Genomic DNA, 24,772 nt, shown 5'->3' with positions numbered 1-24,772 from the left:
CGCTCTGACTATCTGCAATACGCATATCGGAAGGATTTATGGACTGCTGATCAAACCGTTTGACCATGTTATGATCACATTTTCCATGACCCAAGTCCTGGGGTGTGACTCGAAACCAGAATTTCTGACTCAAGGATGCTCCCCAAGGATGCTGTGAAGTACCAGAGGACTTCACAGGATCTATCTACGCATTCAATATGCTAGCTAAAAATCAATCCTTTCTGGAAATATTTAAGAATGTGTGGAACAGCCTTTACAACTTGGTAGTCTCCACAGGGGAATCCGCAACATGTATTTGCACAGTGTCCCATGACTGCTTTGACCAAACTGCAGAACATCATGGGAATATGGTCTCTCCATGTCCCTCCATGGCAGGACTTTAATTAGCTATGTTTCTAAACTCAATCCTAACTTCAATCATGAATCCTCTGATTCAGGATCGAGCGACTTGGCACTCTAAGGCTATGGGTCTTGGGCCAACTTGGTTGGAAGATCAGATAACATGACATTTCACCAAGTGTTGCTGGCCAGATATCAGAGGGAATGTTATGCGCAGAATGAGGACAAGCCAAGGAGAGGTGAGATAAATGTATCTCAATGTAACACCGCATCAGCTCCACAGGCTCAAATAACTGCAGAATTATCCCTAAGGCCACAGACCCAGCTGGGTGCCTAGGACAAGGAGATATTGGGCCAATGTTATTAGGCTGGTACCGTCTCCGGAGGCAGACATTAATACTATTACAGCATTCAATTCATTTCTGTCACTTTTCCATAAGATGCCTTGAGATCACACTGTAAGGAAGCAAAAGATACAATCACACTCTTTCACTAAGGAGATGTGGCCAGCTTGTGGGAGGGGAAGTGGGGGGGCGGGAGGGCGGGGGGGCGGGGGGGGCAGAATGGCTGATCACATCTACATGCACAACCTAAGAGTTAGTTAAGCTGGTGTCCAATGTATAAATGCTATGTGTTCTGAACCTTACATTATTCATTGTATTATATTGTTCAATTTTATTTTCTGTTTCTGCAGCTCTCTCTAAGAGACGCGTGAAGAAAGGAAAATAAACACATTATTTCTGAATCCAAATACATGGTAGGTGATACGTTCATCTTATTGTAAGATCCAGTTTCTCCCAGAGCATGGTGCCATGATCTATCAACACTCCTTAGCAATCTAGAGAGTTGTGCATGTTGCAATTACTATTGGAACTGCTTCTTTAGATTGGAATCAACAAGGATTCCAAAGCTGGAATTTGTGTACCAAATTCAAAGCCAAAATCAAATTATCATCATAACCATAGAGAATTGCCAGACTTTTATCCTTAACTCACCAACTTACTAAGTTTGATGTGATCCTTTGGAGACCCCCAAAAGGAATAGTGAGGGCTGCCACATCATGGCAGGATACATGGTGGCTGTGGTACACTCAATCACAGCACGTCAAATCCTCCCTGATTAAGTTGGAAGGTGAAAGGAGCTGACGTGGGATTCCCAGTCGCAGCAGGAGTTCCTCAGGATGGTGTCCTAGGCCCAACCATCATCAGCTACTTCATCAATGATCCTTCCTCCATCATTAAATCAGAAGGAGGATGTTCGCTGAGGATTGCACAATGTTCAGCACCATTAGCGACTCCTCAGATACTGAAGCAGTCCATGTCTAGATGTAGCAATGAGCTGATAGGTGTAAAATTATATTTGTGCCACACATGTGCCAGGCAATGACCATCTCAACAAGAGACAATCCAACCATCTCCCCATGGCATTCAATGTTGTTACCATTGCTGAATCCCCCACTATCAACATCCTGGGGGTTATCATTGACCAGAAACTGAACTGGACTAGCCATATAAATACTATGCCTACAAGAACAGGTCAGAGGCTAGGAATTCTGTTGCAAGTATCTCACCTCCTAACTCCCCAAAGCTTGTTCACCATCTACAAGTCATAAGTCAGGAGCATGATGAGATATTCTCTACTTGTTCGAATGAGTGCAGCTCCGACAACACTTTAGAAGCTTGACAGTATCTAAGACAAAGTAGCCTGCTTGACTGGCATCTCATCCACCAACTTAGACATTCACTCCCTCCATTGCTGTGGAGGCAGCAGTCTATACCACTTACATGACGCATTGCAGCAACTCACCAAGACTCCTTAGTCAGCACTTTGCAAACCCACGACCTCTACCACCTAGAAAGACAAGAACAGTAGACACATGGGAATACCACCATCTGCAAGTGCTCCTCCAGGCTACACATCATCCTGACTTGGAAATATATCACCATTTCTTTACTGTTTCTGGGTCAAAACTGTGGAGCTCCCTCCTTAAGAGCACTGTGGGTGTACCTGCATCACATGGACTGCAGTGGTATCAGAAGGCAGCTCACGTTACCTTCTCAAGGGCAATTAGGGATGGGCAATAAATGCCAACAACACCCAGCCAACAACACCCACATCCCATGAATAAATGAATAAATAAAGAATGGTAAAATAAATCTGTCAGGTAAACGGGAGAGTTTGGCCTCTACAAATCACCCTGGTCTCTGGAGCACACACTCCCTCAACATCTGTCAAAAATAACACAGATATTTTTATGTAATATTTACACGGGCTTTGCACGGGATTATTTGTCAAATAAAGTTTGACCTAGAGCCATATAAGGAGACATTGACTGAAAGTTTGGCCAAAGAGATAAGTTTTAAGGATTGTTTTTAAAGAAGCGGAGAGAACTGGAGATTTTAAGATTAGGAATTCCGGGAGATTAGGGACCTAGGCAGTTGAAGGCACGACTGTCAAAAGTGGAATGAAGGAAATCAGGGAGTTACAAGAGAACAGAATTGGACACAGATACCTGGGAGGGTCACGGGGCTGGAGGAGGTTACAGCGATAGAGAGAAGCAAGGCGATAGAGAGGTTTGACAGACAGGCATTGCTTCGAATGTAGAGATCATTCTCCACCCTCTGTCCACATATAACCTACTCCGAACATACTATATCAATAATTTCTCAGATAGATCAGTGCAGACTCCCATATGGGTATAACATATTAGGATTAAAAGGAAGATTTAAGTGTTGGGTTGGGGGGGGAAGGGTCTGCATTGAAGGAAGAGACTGCCAGAGAATATATTGATTCTGGAGGGAGAATAACACATCTCCAAGCTCCCCTGCAGCTTGGGACGCTGCCAGTTTAGTGAATGTGCGTGTGTAAGGTGGAGGGGGAGGGTGAATAGCTGGCTCCTTCTCAAGCTGGTGATTTATTTCTCCAGTAGGTGGCTGGTTGCTCCGTGAATGAGGATGAGTTTTGCTGCTCTCCGTGTCAAGTTCCTTCATGAACCCCCGATTTAAACGGCGAGAAGTGACGCGAGTGCGGTAAGGCTTTGCACACGTCTGCTAGCCCGGGAGCTCCCAGTTTAAATGTGGCCGCGGCTAATCTCCTAGCCACACTGCAAACAACAGGAAAAAGGGGAGAGCAGACAATGGGAGGGAGAACCGAAAGACACCGAAAAGCTTCATCCAGTTGCTGCTGCTGCCACCGGGAAACTCGTCTCAGTTGAGAGGAACTCAATACCCATGAGCTTGTTTCCCAAAACTTCTGTCTATTCTCCAGCCAAGGAGCACAATGGCACAATGACCGAGGACAACTTCTCCCACCTGGATTGGGAGTTGCTGGAGTTGAACCAGACCCTCCTCAACGGCAGCCTGGCACTCGACCCCGATGCCCAGGGCTTCCCCTTCCTCTATGCCATCCCCGCCGTCTACGGGCTCATCATTCTGGTCGGGCTGGTGGGCAACGTGACGCTCATCAAGATTTTCTGCACGGTGAAATCCATGAGGAACGTGCCCAACATCTTCATCACCAGCCTGGCACTGGGAGACCTGCTCCTGCTGCTGACCTGTGCCCCGGTGGATGCCAGCAAGTACGTGTCCACCGAGTGGCTATTCGGTCAGGTGGGCTGCAAACTGATCCCCTTCATCCAGTTAACCTCGGTGGGGGTATCCGTCTTCACCCTGACAGCGCTGAGTGCAGACAGGTAGGTTACCTCCCCAGTCTGAGGATGCCTTTTCATCCCTACCTTCACCCAAGTTTGGAATATTAAAGTGTACTTCGGCAGATTCAGAGGGCTGATAACTCCCCCTCCCGTGTGCTGTGTACTTTCTGCCCTAGGTAGTTTCAATCTGGCACAGTGGCTGGTTCCGTGAAACTAAATAAACTACTGCAGTTTTTAGACTTCACGCCAGCTTCAGTGTTTGTATCAAATGTTGTGGTGAATAGTTGTATCATTCAGGTAAGAGGCATTGGAAGGCGGGTGCTGGGAAACTTGCTGGAGGAGGTTGGAGAGGATCCTCAAAGATCCCCACCCCTCTGGTCTGAATGAAGGCAGTGTGTGTATTTGTGTGGGAGAGTATTGTCCCGGAGTGGAGTGTTGGGCCGCCTGACAGTGGGTGGGTGATATTATGCTTGCGGGATAATAGGAAACCCTTCAAATCATGTATTCATCTCCTGTATATTCATTTCAAAATGGGCCAGTGGTGAAATTTCAAAGAGTTGAATGGAAAACGACCCCGTGGGTACAACTAAATCGAATTCGCTCGAAAAGATTTCCCATTCCGCTGGTGCAGTAGTCAGAAGCGGCTGGGTCATGGTTTAAACCACTTGAATCCATGACTTGTGCTCAACAACCTAATCATTCTCTGCCCACACTTTCAATTTACATTACAAACGTTTGTCAAAGTTCCACGTTGCATCATTTGCAACTTGCCATGGTAGGACAGGTGAAGCAGGCGTGTTGTATTGAGCAGGACACTTACATTGGAGTGATGGAGCAGCAGTTCCGGTTCCCCAGCAAGTTTCCTTCAATCAACACTTGCTTGTTCACAGGAGCCGCTGTGACTGCCACTCACCCCTACCACCACCACCCTCGCTACAACAAAACCAACCAACAAAATCAGTTATTGTGATTTAATGGTCTGCATCACACCGGCTCAGTCTAATGCACATTTTTACAAAGCTGAAATATGGATCAAATCATGCATGCTTTGAAGAGAGAGAGAGAGCGTTTGATGTAAACGCCTGTGTAATTACCAGGTAATGTAATTACATTGACTCAAGCTCCGGCAGCTCCAACAGGTGTTTTCATGTTGTTTTGGTTGCTGTCACTGAGCCATATGCAGTGATGATGTGGAGATGCCGGCGTTGGACTGGGGTAAACACAGTAAGGAGTCTCACAACACCAGGTTAAAGTCCAAAAGGTTTATTTGGTAGCAAAAGCCATTAGCTTTCGGAACGCTTGCTGCCCAAGCTAGAGGCTTTTGCTACCAAATAGACCTATTGGACTTTAACCTGGTGTTGTGAGACTTCTTACCATATGCAGTGGACAGGTTTACCAGGGTGTTCTATCCGTCAGGAATGGAGATTCAGGGCAAGGTGAAGTCAATGGTATTCTCCAAGGGACAAAAGCAGACCATGCTGGAAAATCTTAGCAGGTTTGACAGCATCTGTGGAGAGAGAATACACCAACGTTTGAGTCCGGATGACCCTTCATCAGAGTTCTGAAGAGTCATCCAGACTCGAAACGTGAGCTCTGTTCTCTCGCCACAGATGCTGTCAGACCTGCTGAGATTTTCCAGCACTTCCTGTTTTTGTTTCGGATTCCAGTATCCGCAGTCATTTGCTTTTATTTTAGTATTCCCCAAGGGCCTGTGCGGCACCTGCTTTTATTTATCATATACATACACGGTTTGCCCAATAGAGTCAATAATTTGCTGAGGACACAATATTCCGGTTGTAGTTCTAGCTGAGATCTTGTATTGTTTAAGAGTGCTGTGCATAATTTGAGCATGTAACAATGTAAACACAATGGAAACAGTGCAGTATAGATTCGTTAAGATCTTGCCGAGTGCAGATAAGCAGTGAGATCTCAGAAGCTAAGATTCTTCCCACCGTAATAAGTGAGGGGTAAGGTGATAGTCGATAAATTTGAATGGTTATGATAAGAAAATTAGATTTTCTTTTAACATCGCCAGTGAGATGGTTAAAAAAGCACAAATTTCAGCTTGGACACGAATAATAAATAAACTTTAAAAATAAAGGAGGGCTGGAGGACTTTAGGGAGAGGTTATTCGCATGAATAATTCTCTGGTCAAAGTAGAGACTGAGCGCTTTAACTATAAAGGGAATTAAATAGTTGCTGAAAAAAATAAAGTATGGTACAAGAAGTAAGCACGGGCAGGGGATCTTGGCATTTTCAAGCGAACATCACCAGAGGAGCCCCATTCGGCCAAGGGTCAAGGAAAAGGAACCTTGACAAAGCAACTAGAGATGGGCGATAAGCAGTCTTGTCTGCCCCCTAATGCAATAAGAAAGGGTTGATCTTGACTTTATGTAATGGTCCAAAATGGGTAATTGGGAAATGACTTATTTCTAATAAAGTCAATGGGACAGATGTAAAACAGGCTGCTGGTTCCTGCTCCGTTCTCGCACCAGGTCAAGATCTATCCGCGAGCTGTTGTTTCCTCAGTTGTTGATAAGACTGCATTTATAATCATGATAACCATTCTTGTTCATTTTATCCACATTGGTTGACACTTTAATGACACCCCTGTTTGGTCGCAATATCTTGCAAAGGACAGACAGGCTATCAAACCAAACATTCCACCCTTTCCTCATGTGGCTGAAATAAAGCATCATGGACAGATTTTAATGGATTAAACTATGCAGTCTGTTCTGAACTCAACATTTGCTAAACATTTAATTCGAAACAGTGCAAAAACATAACTTTGCTTCAATCAATATACTGGAGAATTCACTTTCTTTTCAAAGAACAATTAAAATTAAAGTTTATTTATTAGTATCAGAAGTAGGCTTCACTGCAATGAAGTTACTGTGAAAATCCCCTTGTCGGCATCTGTTGGGGTACACTGAGGGAGAATTTAGCATTGCCAATGCACCTAACCAGTAGATCTTTCCAACTGTGGGAGGAAACTGGAGCATCCGGAAGAAACCCATGCAGACACGCGGAAAACATGCAGACTCCGCACAGACAGTGACCCAAGCCAGGGATCGAACCCAGGTCCCTGGTGCTGTGAGGCAGCAGTGCCAGTGTGCCGTGTCACCAATTAGCATCATTAGCACGTTGTTACATAAAGACATAGCTCCTCATGGCACAGATACATATTCCTGGTTTAAGCAGAGAAACACTTCAATTACACATTAGTGTCAAAGGGTTTCAGGTGTATATATGTATCTGCGTGAAAGCAATGATCCCTCTCCAGTTGATGATCTGACTCTCCAACGGATTAAATGTCTAGTCACGAGACTTTCTCTGGTAGGTGGTCCCACCTCAATTTAGATGCACACTGGGCCGTTTAGCTGCCAGGAACATTACAAATGTACTTTTTCAATGCTCAACAATGTTTGAAAAGTGTCACTGCCATCTATGCTATTCGGATATTCGCAATGAAGAGAGCTCTGCATGTGTGTCTTAAGCTTGCACGCAACAAGCTCCTTGTCATTTAAGTTCAGCTTGAAGTGCAGTGAATTGCACAGTTTGAATTCTGTAGCTGAATCTCGCACTGCTGAGACCGTGCCCACAGTTTGAGTTCCATGAAATAGAAACAGAAAACGCTGGAAACACTCAGTAGGCGAGACAGCGTTTGTGTGGAAATAGAAAGCCTGATCTGCTGAGTGTTTCCAGCCTTTTCAGTTTTCAAACGATGTTTCTTTTGCTTTTGTCTGACTTTCCGACTAAGATTTCACTCCATTGATGGCGACATGCAAACTCGAAAGCTACAATCATGCGGCAAGGGGATGGTTACTTTGAACATATTTATTGGTCTGGGATGCATCATTTAATTAAGACACACACACGCAACATTGCGCACAAGACTGTGACTGCGCACAGTGAGGAACTGCTGAGAGAACGCAAACAACACATGTGAAACTAATCCCGGCAGGTAGCTTCACACTGTTTTGGATATGCACTGACTGCGGTATAACTCTGTCCAATGACAGAGGCCATTGTGCAAGTTAATTTTCAATCTTTTCGTCCACTTTTCACAAATATTAAAAAAGGAGTTCGTCAGGAAGCTTGGTGCGTCGTACAATCAGCAGTATAGCCTGGTTGGTTGGATATCTTCACAGATATCCATCTCAGACTAGCATATACCTGGTCTTGATGATACAACAAAGGGCTTCTTGTCTTATCTGAACCCTGCTCCTCAGGCTAAGCGCTGTGGAAACTTTAGATGCTGCAAATATTTTGAAGCATATGCACTTATAAGAACATAATTATGAACTAGGAGCAGGAGTAGGCAATTCAGCTGCTGGAGCCTGCTCCCCCATTTAATACAATCATGGCAGATCTCATCTTGGCCTCAAATCCACTTTCCTGTCCATTCTTCATAACCCTTCAATCTCTTACCAATTAAAAATCTGTTTATCGCCTCTTTAAATTTACTCAATGTCCCAGCATCCACTGCACTCTGGGTAGTGAATTCTACAGATTCACTACCCTTTGAGAGAAGTAATCTCTCATCTGTTTTAAATCTGCTATCCCTTATCCTAAAACTATGATCTCGCATTCTAGATTTCCCCACAAGACGAACCACCTCTACGTTTATTTTGTCAATCCTCTTTGTTATCTTATACACCTCAATTAGATCTCTCATTCTTCTAAACTCCAGAGAGTATAAGCCTAAACTGCTCAATCTCTCTTCAAATGATAACCCTTTCATAGAACCATGGAACCCCTACAGAACAGGAGAGGCCATTTAGCCCCTCAGGTCTGCACCAACTCCCCGACAGAGCATCTTACCCAGGACGTCTCCTCCACCCTATTCCCGTAACCCTGTGCATTTACCATGGTTAATCCCCCTAACCTGCACACCTTTGGACTGTGGGAGGAAACTGGAGCACCCGGAGGAAATCCACACACATGGGAAGAACATGCAAACTCCACATAGACAGTCACCCAAGGCCAGAATGAAACACTGAAAAATAGGTTCGGAATAAAAAACACAAACAGCCAGGACTGCACAGGATTCCTGCAAAATACCCGCGTGTTCAATAACATTTTCCCGTCGGGTCTCTGGCACTGTGAGGCAGCAGTGCTAACGACCGTGCCACTGTGCCACCCTCTGGAATCAATCTAGTGAACCTTCTCTGAACTACCTCCAATGCAACTACATCTCTCCTCAAGTGTCAGGACAAAAACTGTACACAATATTCTAAATGTGGTCTCATTAATGCTTTGTACAGTTGCAGCAATACTTCCCTACTTCAATACTCAATTCCTTTAGCAATAAATGCCGAAATTCCATTTCCTTCCTTATTACTTGCTGTACTGGTATACTATTTTTCTGTGATTCATGCACAAGGACACCCAAATCACTTTGCACCAAAGCACTCTGAAGTTCTTCTTTATTCAGATAATAAGTTGCCTTTCCATTTTACTGACCAAAATGGATAACTTCACACTTATCCACGTTAAACTCCGTCTGCCAAATTTTAACCCATTCACCTATACTATCCATAGCCATTTTTAAATTTCTTATTTCTTTATCACAACTTAATGTTGTCTGCAAATTTGTCTATAATACCTTCTATCCTTGCATCCAAGTCATTCATATAGATTGTAATTAGTTAGGGCCTGATGACTGAACCCTGTGGCACACCACTAGTTACATCTTGCCAACCTGAAAAATAACCATTTATCCCACCTCTGTTGGTTAGCCAGCTTTCAATCAAACTAATAAAATACCCCTAACCATGTGATCTTACTTGTGTATTAATTAACCTTTTGTGCAGCAGCTTATCTGGAAGTCCAGATATACTACATCTACAGGATTCCCATTATCCACTTGACTTGTTATATCTTTGAAGAACACTAGCAAATTAGTCAAACATGATTTACCCTTCACAAAACCATGCTGACTCTGATGGACTGTGTTTAAACTTTCCAAATGTCCTGTTATTACTTCCTTCATAATGGATTCTAACAATTTCCCAACAACAGATCTGTAGTTTCCTACTTTCTGCCTCCCTCCCTTTTGAATAAGGGCATTATATTAGCATTTTCCTAATCCATTGGAACCTTTCCTGCGTCCAGGGAATTTTGGAATATTATAACCAATGGATCCACCATTTCTGCTGTCATTTCCTTAAATACCCTAGGATGTAGGCCATCAGGCCATGGGGACTTGTCTGCTTTCAATCCCAATAGTTTGCTCAGCACATTTTCCCTATTGATGACAATTATTCTAAGTTCCTTCCTTTCTATTACCTCTGCATTACCTGTTACTATTGGGATGGTACTAGTGTGCTCCACCATGAAAACTGAGACAAAATACTGATTTAATGTCTTCGCCATTTCCGTGTTCTCCACTGTTAACTCCCGAGTCACATCTTCCAAAGGGACCAACATTCACTTGGGCTACTCTCTTCTCTTTGACATACTTATAGAAATGTTTGCTATCCCTCTTTATATTCTGTGCTAGTTTTCTTTCATGATTTATCATTGTTATTTTTAGTAACAATTTGTTGATCTTTAAAACTTTCCCAATCTCCCAGCCTGCCACTGGCCTTCGCAATATGGTATGCCTTCATTTTTGTCTTTATGCTGTCTTTAACTTCCTTGCTTAGCCACGGATGTTTCTTCCCCTTCTAACAATCTTTCTTCCTCTCTGAATTATATTTTAGTTGGGATGAATTGAATATCTCCTTAAATATCTGCCATTGCTCATCAACTGTCCTATCTTTTAGCATTCCTGTCCAGTCCAGTAGGGCCAAATCTGTACTCATGCATATGTAATTGCCTTTGTCTGGGACTCTAGTTTCTCACCCTCAAACTGAATTTGAAATTCTTGCAAGCAATGATTACTCTTCACTAGAGGGTCGTTAACTATGAGCTCATTAATTAATCCTCCCTCAATACACAATTCCAGAATAGCCTGCTCCCTGGTTGGTTCCACAACATATTGCTCTAAGAAACAATCTCTAATACATTCAATGATCTCGAGGCTATCCTTGCCAATTTGGTTAATCCAGTCTACAGGCATATTAAAATCACCCATGATTATTGCCATACCTTTCTCACAAACCCCCAGTATTTCCAGGTTCATAGGGTGCCCGACTGTAGAATTAATGCTTGGGGACCTATAGGTTACTCCCACCAGGGACTTCTTTTCCTTGCTATTTCTTATTTCTATCCAGACTGACTCTGCATCTTGATCACCCTTCAAGCATCATCCCTTTCAGATATATTTAAATATATTGCCCAATTCAAGTTTATTTCTATTCTGTACTGTCTTCTATTATGTCAACCCATTTCCTTTATTGTAAATATACTAATGTAATTTGGGTAGGACCTTTGCAGTTCATTGTAAAGATTAATAAATTGGCTGATACATTGAAAACCTGCATAGGCAACTCCTAATAATAATCAGAGTGAAGCAATTCCAAACAAGCATTGAGAATTCGTGAAAACATACAGAAAACAAATACATTCTTACTGCAAATCCTAAGTATATCCTAATATATTTATTAAAGTGTGGAGAGCTTATAAAAGCATGTATCATATATATAAGCACATTTTATTGTTTTAACTATCTTTAAAGCCCTGATAACTTAACATGTTAGGATTTTCTCTTACGTTCAAATGCTGGTGTATCTTCAGGAAGATGGGAGTTTTATCTACTACGAGGATGCACCCCTGACCTCAGCTAATATTCTGAGTTCTAGGTCATTTGTGTTGGGAGGAATACATAGATGGGTAGGGACAGAGATTGGTAGTGGCAGCTCTTGAAACCGAGCAGTTACGTAATGCCTTTTCGACAGGGTGCTAAACTGAGGGAGGCCCTGTCTGCCCTTTCAGAGTGGGTGTAAAAGATCCCATGCTATTTTAAAGAAGAACAGGAGAGTTTTCACTCATGTCCTGGCCAATAATTAACCCTCAAACAACACTTAAAATAGATTATCTGATCACTTATCACATCACTGTTTCTGGGACATTGCTATAGCAAATTGGCTGCCAGATTTCCTGCATTATAACTAACTACACTTCAGGTGCAAAAAAATTGCATAACCATATATACAAAATAAAGCCAGTGGCCTTCATGCTGGTTAAAAATCTACATATTAGGTTTCAGTTTTGTGGGCATTCTAACCACTTAACTTTTAACTTCCCGATCTCCAACTTACATGCTAACTCTGGATGTTTGAGATATTCATGAATCCTGTTAATGAAGAATTATTCTGCTACAAATAACATGTCTCAGTCCTTCCATTCTACTGCAATGTGCTCACCCATACAAGAACATTACTATTGGAAGCACCCTTTTTGTCCAACAGGAAGTCCCAAATATAGCTAAGAACCAGCAGTACAGCTCCTGAAGAATTTCCCTGACCAGATCACTCATGTTAGATCAGGCAGATGTCTTCAGTTGCATGGAAAATATCTATTAGGCATCAGAGATATCAAAAGTTCAGTTGTGATCTGCCCCTTTGGTTAATAGTGCCAGTAGCCTTGTGATCTGTCCATTCAAACTTCAACTTCTGGTTTCAGGTTTCGATACACGATACTGCCAATTGTCCACTACAGCTATAACAATAAACAGCAACTTGCATTTATACAGTGTCGTTAATGTAGACTGTACAGGACTGTAATCAGGCAAGAGTTAAGACTTGTTGAGACTTAAGAGTCAAAAAAGATGATTTCAGGGCTGTTGGCTAAATACTTGGTTGAAAAGGTAATTTTAGTGAGTATCCTAAAGGATGACAGAAATGTGGAGAAAATCCAGAGATTAGTTAGCTGAAAACACAATCATGAGCAATGGAACAAAGGAAGTGGAGGATCACCATACAAGAGGTTAGGGTTGGAGAAAAGATTTCTTGAAAGCGTGTAGGGCTGAAGAAGGATCAGATGGTAGGGAAGAACAAAGTCATGAGGTGATTTGAATGTACGATGAGAATTTTCAATTAGAGGCCTAGGGAGACCAGTGAAATGATGTAAATTAGCAAGCATTGGGGCAATGGCTGACAATAACTTTGTGTATACCAGTATACAAGCATTAAGCTTGGTCTGAACGTCAATATTGGGCTGGATTCCAGAGGTGAAGTGTGAGTGAAAACCCTTGACATAAAGCCAGCATTTTACTGTTGAAGCAAGGACTTTTAACAAAATTGAAGTCAATGGCAATTAGGAGGGGAACGCTGCAGTGGCTGAATCATGGCTAATTCAAAGGAAGATAGTTGTATCTATTGGAGGCCAATTATCTCAGCCCCACGATAGTGCTGCAGTAGTTCATCAGGGCAGTGTTCCAGAACCAACCATCTTCTGCTGCTTCATCAATGATCTTCCCTCCATCATAAAGTCAGCAAAAGGGATGTTCAGTGATGATTGCACAGTGTTTAGTTTGATTCACAAGAACTCAGATAATGTAGCAGTGTATATCTAGTAAGGTTCAGGTTTCGGATTGATAAGTGGCAAATAACAGGCGTGCCACATAAGTTTTATATACACAATGCTACCTCCAACAAGAGAAAGCCTGACCACCCCAAAACCTCTGATGATTTTGTTGACTATAAACGCAATTGGACCAACCATACAACCTTATAAGCACTAAGCACAACAGACAATGGGAATTCTATGGCAATTTTATGTCAATTAGGTCATCTCCTAATTTCATAATACCCCTCTACCATGTGCAAGCCATAAGTCAGAGGCACTTGGATGTGCGCAACTGCAATAAAAGTCAAGGTAGCACAGTGGTTAGCACTGCTGCCTCACAGGGCCAGAGACCCGGGTTCGATTCCCAGCTTGGGTGGTTGTCTGTGTGGAGTCTGCACATTCTGTGTCTGTGTGGGTTTCCTCAGGGTGCTCCGGTTTCCTCTCACAGTCCAAAGATGTGCGGGTTAGGTGGATTGGCCATTCTAAATTTCCCTTTAGTGTCAAGGGAACTAGCTAGGGTAAATGCATGGGATTACAGGGATAGTGTCTGAGTGGGATTGTGATTGGTGTGAACTCGATGGGCCGAATGGCCTTCTTTTGCACTGTAGGATTCTATGAAAATAAAATCTATGAAATCTATAACCCAGAACAAATCATCCCACTTGATTGGCACCTCCATCCAGCAACTTAAACATTCATTCACTCCACCGCTAGCACTTTGTGTCAGCAGTGTGTACCATCCACAAAATGCACTGCAGCAAGACTTTCTGGGCAGCACCTCCCAAATCCATGATCTCTGACACCTAGAAGGACAAGGATAGCATATGCATGGTAATGCCATTATCTCCAAATGATAATTCAACGCACACACCATCCTGATTTAAAAATATATCATTGTTCATCATTGCTGGGTCAGAATCTTAAACTCCCTGCCTAACAGCATTGGGGGAACACCTTCACCACATGGACTGCAGCAGTTCAAGAAGAAGACCTACCACTAGCCTCCTAAGGTCAATGAGGGATGGACAATCAATGCAGGCACCACCATCCCCACATCCTAAGAATAAATAAAGTAAAATGGCATTGGGATTAGCTTACATCTTGTTATCTACCATTACCATGTAGTGATAGATAGCAAGAGAGCATTTATCTTGAAGACTCCTTGATCAAAAAGTAAGTGTGATTATAAATCAGATAAATCCTTCTCTCTTACTCAAAATCATCTGTATGGATTTCATAGTCGACATCTCACTGCCTCATAATCCTGACACAGTTTGCCTTTGGCATAATTGCAGGAAAAAAATGCATGTATTACCTGAAAAAGAGTTATGAGCTGAAGGTGATAACAGATTCATTTATTTCAGCTAATATTAATAAACTGTTTGAATCTTGAATTTTTATTTTGTGCGTCATGACAAAATGTGAGCCCTTTGCTGAATATAATGCAGTTACTCGCTCACAGTTGTTAAGCACAGATCATGTACCTTGCCACTGGTAAAATATAAAATTACAAATAGATAATTCAATGACCCCTGGCACACTGCGCTACACACACTTTGAAGTTTGTGGAATGCCGATTGCAGCCGTCAGCCAATCGCCATTGGACAATACTATGCAAAATATCCATTTGTTTTCATTTCTGAATATATACAAACATGTTTTCCATGCAGTTAAACCACTGTACAGCATACTATGCTAGGCAAATCCAAACATGAGATTTAAAATCTGTTATATTAAAACAACCATGACATGTGAGAAGTATCATCTCAACAAATGTTACATTTCCCATTGCTTGCTTTAGTGGAAATATTTTAACTGATTCTCGTAAATTAGTGGAAGAGGCAATTTCATACATATGTGGGTGAATATTGCACGGTATGATCCCAAGCCCCATATATTTCCTGATGAGCATGATTGTACAGGAATACACCAGGAGAGAACAATATCGAACTTTTATCTTGCTTTGTTCTTCAGAAGAATGGATGGCAGTTCTCACGAAATACACGAAGACAAATGTTCCTGCGCTGATCAAATTGACTGCTATGATTCCTTATGAAAGTGGTGCACATCAGAAGCATTTCATTGGCTGTAAAGAGTTTTGGAACATCCCGAGGCAACGAGATGTGTTGTATAAATGCATATTCTTTTGTTTACTCTCAAAGTTATTTGATGTTCCAAGGTGAATGCAACATGGAAGATTATGCTTAACCAGATAAAATTCATTGAGGAGATGGACGGGGAAATAAAGTAGTACATATTGAATTTCCGAAAACCTTTGACAAGATACCAGACAGGATACCATTAGAGAAGATAAAGGGTATGAAATTAGGAAAGGCTAGCAAATTGGATTAAAATCTGTTTGGAAATGATAAAAGGGAGAATGGGAATTAGGGGGCTTGTGAAATAGAAATGAGCTGCAGTGTCCTACAGAGTTCTGTTCTCAGGCTGCCTCAATTTAATTCATTAAACACTAGGCGCAGTAAATAATTCCGAGGACCAAAGGTAATGTTGCTAAAATGATGGATGGTCACGAAAGTGGCAGATAACATTCAATGTCAGTAAATGTGAGGTGGCACATTTGTTAGAAAAATAATTATACTCTGAACGGGGAAAGAGTATGATATGGAAGAGCAGAGGGACCTGGGGTTTCACATTCACCAGATATTAAAAGCAGCATCTGAAATGGATAAGGTTTAAGAATGCTAATGGAAATCATAGTTTAAGGGCAAGAGGTTTAGAATATTAAAGCCAAAATGTAATGGTGGATCTATATAATTCATAATGAGATTATATTTGCAGTACTGTGTATTTTCCAGTTCCAAACTATAGAAAGAATATTGTAGCAATAGAGCAGTTACAAATTCATTAGAATGTTGCCTGATATGAATTCTCAGGGCTACGAGGAGATTTGATAAAGGTGTTAAGATACAGTAGATGAAGAGAAATTGAAGAATTGATTACTAGAGAGTACAGATTTAAATTGATTGGCAAATGAACCAGAGGTGGCATGAGGAAAAACATTTTTACACAATGAGTTATCAGGATTTAGAATGCACTGCCTGCATGATGTGGTGGGTACCAATTGAGTAGTAGCCTTCAAAAGGGAATTGGATAAATAATTGAAAAGGGGAAATTCAGGGGATACAAGGAGAGAGTTGGGGAATCAAGTGTAACTGGAATGCTCTTCAAAAAAAAGTGGCACAGACTTGATGGGCCAAGTGGTCTTCCTTCACGCTGTGCTATTTTATGATTCTATGAAATACAAATTGAAAAACTAGGACAGTTTTCATTAAAACAGAAGAGATTAATAAGTGTCTTTATCGCGGTGTTTAATATTAGGAAAGCACGGGACAGCTTTTGGCGATTGTGGGGTCTAGAGCAAGGAAACATAGATTTAAAAAATAAATAGATGTAAGAGATTTAGGACCGTGAGCAAGAGAAACATATTTTTACAGAGAGACTTGTGAGGCTGTGGAATACACTACCAGAATTAATGATTGGAGTCAAGTTGTGTTCACATTTAAGAATAAGTTAAATGGATGTTGATATGAAAGAGGTATAATGGGCTATGGGAACAAGGTGAATCATGTGGTGAATAAGCACCAACACAAACTGGTTGGGCTTAAAGGTCTGTTTCAGTGTGTTAATATTTTTATAATTCTAAGTAATTCAATACAGTTTAGTACAAGTCACTGTACATCAATCTTACCAATAGAACCCTACAAAATCCCAATATTTCAATGGAATGAAATTAAATTATGTGTACAACCGTGACGGCCGTTTCTGATTACCTATATCATTTTGTTACTTATTGCCTTCAGCCTCACTGCTTTGAAGACAAATATGTGATAAAAAGTAATCAGTTGATTTTTCTGTATATGCTGTATCATAGCAATGCAGGATCACAGAATAATGTTTCATGTGAATAATGTTTTGATGAAAATAATGTTGTAAGTTTTTAACATTTGCTTTAAAATGTCAATGCATTAGCGAAATAGCCAAATTTCTTGTATTGTTCATTTATTCATGAAGGTGTAAGATGTAAGCGATTTTCTGTTTCGATTTTCTGTTGTTTTGTGCTGCTGATTAATCTAGTATAGAAGGTGGGTTACAGACTAAGTATACTGCCCACACTAATCTTTAGATGCAATCATTAGTCATCAGTAACATTCATTTGAACAGATTAGATACGTCAACTGAATTAATCTTTCTTCTACCTTTCCATTTTAAGACAAATCAATATGAGCATGTTTCCTTGTAAAGAGTTGATTAATTGTAGCTTTATTATCAGTTTAGCAAAGGCTATCACTACAGATTATTTTTCAAAAGCATTACAGGAGACAAATCACTCTCCAGGTGTCAATTTTATCCCATGTATATGCTAACATGGAGGAATTTATGAAGTTTGCATTAACCGAGTGTTTGTTCCACTGTTTTCTCAAAATTCCTCTCTTGCAGAAGCTGTGTAGCCTACAAATGCAGTTCTCAGGATAATCACTAACAGTGCCTTAGAACATTTCCCAGACATGGAATCATAGTATTATAGAACCAGACAGCACAGGAGATGATTGTTCCATCATGCCTTTGCCAGTTCTTTGAAAAGCCCCACTCTCCCATACTTTCTCCAAAGTCCTGCATTGTTTCCCTTTCAAGTATTTAGCCAATTGTCATTAAAAGTTACCAATATACCTGCTTCAGCATAGTTCATTCCAAGTCATTACAGCTCACAAAAATCTCTTCATCTCTACTCTGGTTCTTTTGCCAATGTTCTTAAATCGATGTCCTTTGGCTGTCTAGCATTCTGCCACTGGAAATAGTTACTATTTACTCTTACCAAAATCCCTTAGAATTTTGAACAACTCTGTTAAATCTCTCTTTAATTTTCTCTTTGTCAAGGAAAACAATTCTAACTATTCTGTTCTATCCACATATGACACTGCATGTATGGTGCATAATAATGTCTCGTGTGAGAGCGTTAACAGATTGCATCAGGAAGCCCGGCTGCCACATAGCTAGTGATGTCCATGATAAGCATGTTTTTTGCATGTGTGATAACATGAGAACAACATCCAAAACTAAACCAACAGATGTCTTGCAGGAGAAGCTGGACAAGGAACAGGGATATGTGGTTTAGAGATCGGAAGGCACAGAAGGCAGGAATTAATATCACCTTTATCCAGGGAGTTGGCTATCACATAGCATCAGTGAACAGGAAGGTTGTATCTCAGCACAGAGACTGCTGTTGTAAGACTTTAAGATTAACACTCCACGAGTTGTTCAGAGGTGGCAGAGAAACACCAGGGCGCTGAATCTATATGCCAGATTGTCCACCTTTTGGACACCAACGGAAGACATTTCTGAGTTAGCTTGTTACGATTGGCAACTTGTGTCGGATTTATAACACAGAAAACATCCTAAATCATTTCACGGATGCATAATCAGACAAATGGATACCGAGCCAAAGGAAATATTGTGGGGGTTGAATAAATTGATCAACGAGGCAGATTTTAAAGGGGAGAGAGAGGTAGAGGTGTTCAAGGAGGGAATTGCAAAGCATGGAACTTAGTTGGCTGAAGAAGCATCTACCAATGGGGTTGTGTGGAGGTATGCCACTGGATTAAAATGCTGAAAACTGACTCTGTCACTGCACAAAGTATGATACAGATTTTTGTCTTGCGCTGTCACCTCCATGATACAGAACATCTCGTCCTGTCTGGATATAGGCACTTACGTGTACCTGCACATAATACCAGCAGTGGAATATGCATGATAATTATTCCAATGTCATGAAAGCATGTGGGTAATAGTTTATAGGATGTGTTCGTGACACTACTCTTCTTGTGTAATTATGGAAAATTCAATTTTTCTAAGGAGAACAAAGGCTTTCATCACGAACATTTTTTTAAACTTCTTTTGATAGTGGTTGATGAAACCCCAGACTCTCTTCTTCCTGCCAGAGTAGCCATGGAAACAAACATTCCCTCAGCTGCAACCACTCCACCTCAAAACCATGGCCACTGCTATGCGTTGGGGCTCATCTAGACTCTCAGGGTAGACGTCCAGAGAAATCCCCATGACAAAGTCCATCACTGCCACGATGGGAAATAGTTCCAGTGATGAAACAAGGCAGCTGCTGCATCACCAGCATGGGCTGCCTACCATCTCAAAAGAGTGACAGAGTTTCAATGAATGAAAGCAATATTCCTTAATGACCTGAACCATTCTGAACTTATAATACAAACATCCAAACATATGAACAAGGAGCTGAAGTAAGCCATTTAGCCCCTCGAGCCTGTTCTGCCATTTAATAAGATCATGGCTGATCTGATAGTAACCTCAAATCTGCATCCTGCCTACACCTGATAACCTATCACCCCTAACTTACCAAAAATCAATCCACCTCTGCCTTAAAAATATTCAAAGACTCTGCTTCCATCACCTTTTCTGGAATAGAGTTCTAAACACTCAGATACTCTGAGCGAAACAATCATCTCCATTTTAAATGGCCGGCCCCTTATTTTTAAACAGTGACCCTTAGTTCCAGATTCTCCCACAAGTGGAAACACCCCTCCACATCCACCCTCGGTCAATACCCCATCGCATCTTATATGTTTCAATCAAGGGAAGGAAATAAATAATTTACATTTATATAGACTCTTTAAGAACATAGGATGTCAGAAATTAACTTTAAAGTATTTTGTTATCAGCAGTCAAATGTTGGCATGCAAGAAATGTCAGTCAATTGTCAAACAGTAAGGTATCACCAACAGCAATTAAATAAATGTGTTAGTTGAAACAGAACTGTGCCTGCTACAATATCTTTTGCATCCACCTGGCTTAAAGTCCCATCAGAAAGTCAGCACCCTTCTCAGCTAGCTGAGATTATGTGCTCCAGCCTCTGAGTAGGGCTTAAACCCAGGACTTGCTAACTCGGAAATTAAAATGTTACCGCTAAGCCAAGCCTGACACCTTTTCCATTTATGATTTACTCTGATACTTCACCATTGATTCCTGGGATGGCAGGATTCATAGAATCCCTACAGTGCAGAACGAGGCCATTTGACACATTAAGTCTGCACCGACTCTCTGACAGAACATCTTACCCAGACCCCACCCCTGTATCCTCACATATTCATCCTGCTAATTCCCCCCAACCTACACATCTTAGGACACTAAGTGGCAATTTAGAAAGGCCAATCAGTCTAACTTGCACATCTTTGGACTGTGGTAAGAAACCAGAGCACCCGAAGGAAACCCATGCAGACACGGGGAGAACATGCAACCTCCACACAGTCACCCAGGATTGTGATTGAACCTGGGCCTCTGGCACTGCGAGGCAGCAGTGCTAACCAGTGTGCCACCCGTTGTGTAAGGACAGATTGTATCGATTGGGCCTATATTCACTGGAATTGAGAGGGGATCTAATTGAAATGTATAAAATTCTGACAGAGCTGGACAGACAGGATGCAGGGATGTTGTTTCCTCTAGATGGGGTTCTAGAACAAGAGGCCACAGTCTCACAATACAGGGTTTGTCATTTAGCACTGAGATAGGGAGAAATGTCTTCACTCAGAGTGATAACCCTGTGGAATTCTCTATGTAAGAAGTCTCACAACACCAGGTTAAAATCCAACAGGTTTATTTGGTAGCCAAATAAACCTGTTGGACCAAATAAACCTGTTGTACTTTAACCTGGTGTTGTGAGACTTCTTACTCTGTTTACCCCAGTCCAACGCCGGCATCTCCACATCATGAATTCTCTATCACAGAAGGCTGTGGAGGCCAAGTCATTGAATATATTTAAGAAGGAAATGCAGATGATTTCTAAACCGTAAAGGCATCAAAGGGTATGAGGTGGGAGCACTGGAGCGTGACCTTGATCATGTTAAATTGCAGAGCCAGCTTGAGAGACCAAATGGCCCAAGCCTGCTTCTATTCTCTATGTTTCTATGTTTCACGGTGCTTTTACTGGTTAGCATGATGCTTTATTTGGAACATGTGGCTTGAATAGTTGCCTTTATAAATCTATTTGGCCATATATATTGCCAATTTCAGCTCTCTAATGGAATCATGGATATTCTCTGTCCACAGTAACCTTTATTGCTTACTTATGATTATGCCTGCATCTGCCTGCCTGATCATTCTGACCAGTGTTCACAAAAATGTCTTCCTCCATGTGAGGAGCTGCTTCACACTTTTCAATGTTTGCTTATGCATGTTACTGAAGATCAGACAGGTTTTGGGGTATATTCATTGAATGTTCAATGCTAGTTTGAACATCTCTGTTTTCTTCTGTTTCCTGTCCTGACATTCCCTTAAACGACCAATGTGAAGCCCATAAGATGTAGGAGCAGAAGTGGACTATTCAACTCATCGAGCCTGCTTCATCATTGATCATGACTGATCTGATAATCCTCAACTCCACTTTCCTGCCTTATCCCCGTAACTCTCGATTCCCTTACTGATTATAATGATGCAGACTTATAGCCTGAGGAAGCTAGCAAAGAATGATCTGGGTCCCTAAAACAGACTTTTCTTTGCACATTATTGCATCTCTGTCACAGCTAGACTTATCCATTGTACATGTTAATTCCAGTTAAGTGGTTTGATCAATGCTTCATGAGTGGGTCAATGCATTTATTGCTATAGTGTTTTAATAGGTTAATCAGTGTTTCAGCCACATCAATCTTGCAGGGATCAGAAGATTGCTTTCTTGCGAATATGTGATAAGTGTGCAGTACTTTAATACAAATTTCACATACAGATACCATCCTCCTCTGACTATTTAATTGCTGTTTCAGTAGTAACATCAGTGCATCATTAACCCTGTAGAGAACCTCTTATTACAGTGGCTTCAGCAACACATCAATGCACAGCAGAATCCTTTATAAAGTGCTGACTTGGACAGCAATGGAAAACATGCTGCAGGGGATGCTTGATTTTCCCATCTCATATGTACATGAGCCCTCAGAGTACACATCAGAGATGGCAGATCTAGCGCACAACTTGCTCTGTGTTGAAAAGATGAAATTTGGATTCGTGCTTTGAGTGGGAATGCCAACAATTCTGCCTTTGTTGGAGAAACTCAGCAGGTCTGACAGCATCTGTGGAGAGAGAGAGAGAATAAAGGCAACATTTCGAGTCTGGATGACCCTTCGTCACAGTTCTGACAAAGGGTCACCCTGACTCGAACCATTGGCTCTATTCTCTCTCTCTCCACAGATGCTGCCAGACATTTTTTGGAATGAATTTTCCCATCCCATCTGGCACCAGGAATCGTAACGGGCGAGGGGCAGACCATAGAACATAGAACATTACAGCGCAGAACAGGCCCTTCGGCCCACGATGTTGCACCGACCAGTTAAAAAAAAACTGTGACCCTCCAACCTAAACCAATTTCTTTTCGTCCATGAACCTATCTACGGATCTCTTAAACGCCCCCAAACTAGGCGCATTTACTACTGATGCTGGCAGGGCATTCCAATCCCTCACCACCCTCTGGGTAAAGAACCTACCCCTGACATCGGTTCTATAACTACCCCCCCTCAATTTAAAGCCATGCCCCCTCGTGCTGGATTTCTCCATCAGAGGAAAAAGGCTATCACTATCCACCCTATCTAAACCTCTAATCATCTTATATGTTTCAATAAGATCCCCTCTTAGCCGCCGCCTTTCCAGCGAAAACAATCCCAAATCCCTCAGCCTCTCCTCATAGGATCTCCCCTCCATACCAGGCAACATCCTGGTAAACCTCCTCTGCACCCTCTCCAAAGCCTCCACATCCTTCCTGTAATGTGGGGACCAGAACTGCACACAGTACTCCAAGTGCGGCCGCACCAGAGTTGTGTACAGTTGCAACATAACACTACGACTCCTAAATTCAATCCCCCTACCAATAAACGCCAAGACACCATATGCCTTCTTAACAACCTTATCTACTTGATTCCCAACTTTCAGGGATCTATGCACACATACACCTAGATCCCTCTGCTCCTCCACACTATTCAAAGTCCTCCCGTTAGCCCTATACTCAACACATCTGTTATTCCTACCAAAGTGAATTACCTCACACTTCTCCGCATTAAACTCCATCCGCCACCTCTCGGCCCAACTTTGCAACCTGTCTAAGTCTTCCTGCAAACTACGACACCCTTCCTCACTGTCTACCACACCACCGACTTTGGTGTCATCAGCAAATTTGCTAATCCACCCAACTATACCCTCATCCAGATCATTAATAAATATTACAAACAGCAGTGGCCCCAAAACAGATCCCTGAGGTACACCACTTGTAACCGCACTCCATGATGAATATTTACTATCAACCACCACCCTCTGTTTCCTATCCGCTAGCCAATTCCTGATCCAATTTCCTAGATCACCCCCAATCCCATACATCTGCATTTTCTGCAGAAGCCTACTATGGTGAACCTTATCAAACGCCTTACTAAAATCCATATATACCACGTCCACTGCCTTGCCCCCATCCACCTCCTTGGTCACTTTCTCAAAAAACTCAATAAGGTTAGTAAGGCACGACCTACCTGCCACAAAACCATGCTGACTATCACCTATCAATTCATTACTCTCCAAATAACTATAAATCCTATCCCTTATAATTTTTTCCAACATCTTGCCGACAACAGAAGTGAGACTCACCGGTCTATAATTCCCGGGGAAGTCTCTGTTCCCCTTCTTAAACAATGGGACAACATTCGCTAACCTCCAATCTTCTGGTACTATACCAGAGGCCAACGACGACCTGAAGATCAGAGCCAGAGGCTCTGCAATCACTTCTCTTGCCTCCCAGAGAATCCTTGGATAAATCCCATCCGGACCAGGGGATTTATCTATTTTCAGACCCTCCAGAATATCCTGCACATCCTCCTTATCAACTGTAATACTGTCTATTCTACTCCCTTGCAACCCAGTGTCCTCCTCAGCTATATTCATGTCCCCTTGCGTGAACACCGAAGAGAAATATTGGTTCAATGCTTCACCAATCTCCTCCGGTTCCACACATAACTTCCCTCTGCCATCTATAACTGGCCCTAAACTTGCCCTAACCAACCTTCTGTTCTTGACATACCTATAGAACGCCTTAGGATTCACTTTAACCCTATCCGCCAAAGTCTTCTCATGTCCCCTTTTAGCCCTTCTAAGCTCGCTCTTCAACTCCCTCTTAGCCAATCTAAAGCTTTCTAGTGCACTACCCGAGTGCTCACGTCTCATCCGAACATAAGCCTCCTTTTTCTTTTTAACCAACAAAGAAACTTTTTTGGTGCACCACGGTTCCCTAGCCCTACCAATTCCTCCTTGCCTGACAGG

General features: G+C 41.9%; 1 protein-coding gene across 1 annotated transcript in view; it reads left to right on the top strand.

Moving 5' to 3' along the window:
* The first annotated feature begins 3,413 nt into the window (after positions 1 to 3,413).
* grpr (gastrin-releasing peptide receptor) overlaps positions 3,414 to 24,772 on the top strand; it is a 79,525-nt gene continuing 58,166 nt past the window's right edge. The window contains exon 1 of the mRNA XM_078231963.1: positions 3,414 to 4,030. Within this exon, the coding sequence (XP_078088089.1) occupies positions 3,570 to 4,030 (461 nt within the window). The 5' untranslated portion in view covers positions 3,414 to 3,569. The remainder of the gene's footprint in view (positions 4,031 to 24,772) is intronic.

The sequence above is a fragment of the Mustelus asterias genome, chromosome 17, assembly GCF_964213995.1.
Source record: "Mustelus asterias chromosome 17, sMusAst1.hap1.1, whole genome shotgun sequence".
In the NCBI taxonomy this organism is placed as follows: Eukaryota; Metazoa; Chordata; class Chondrichthyes; order Carcharhiniformes; family Triakidae; genus Mustelus; species Mustelus asterias.
This window is presented reverse-complemented; position numbering and strand designations above follow the sequence as displayed.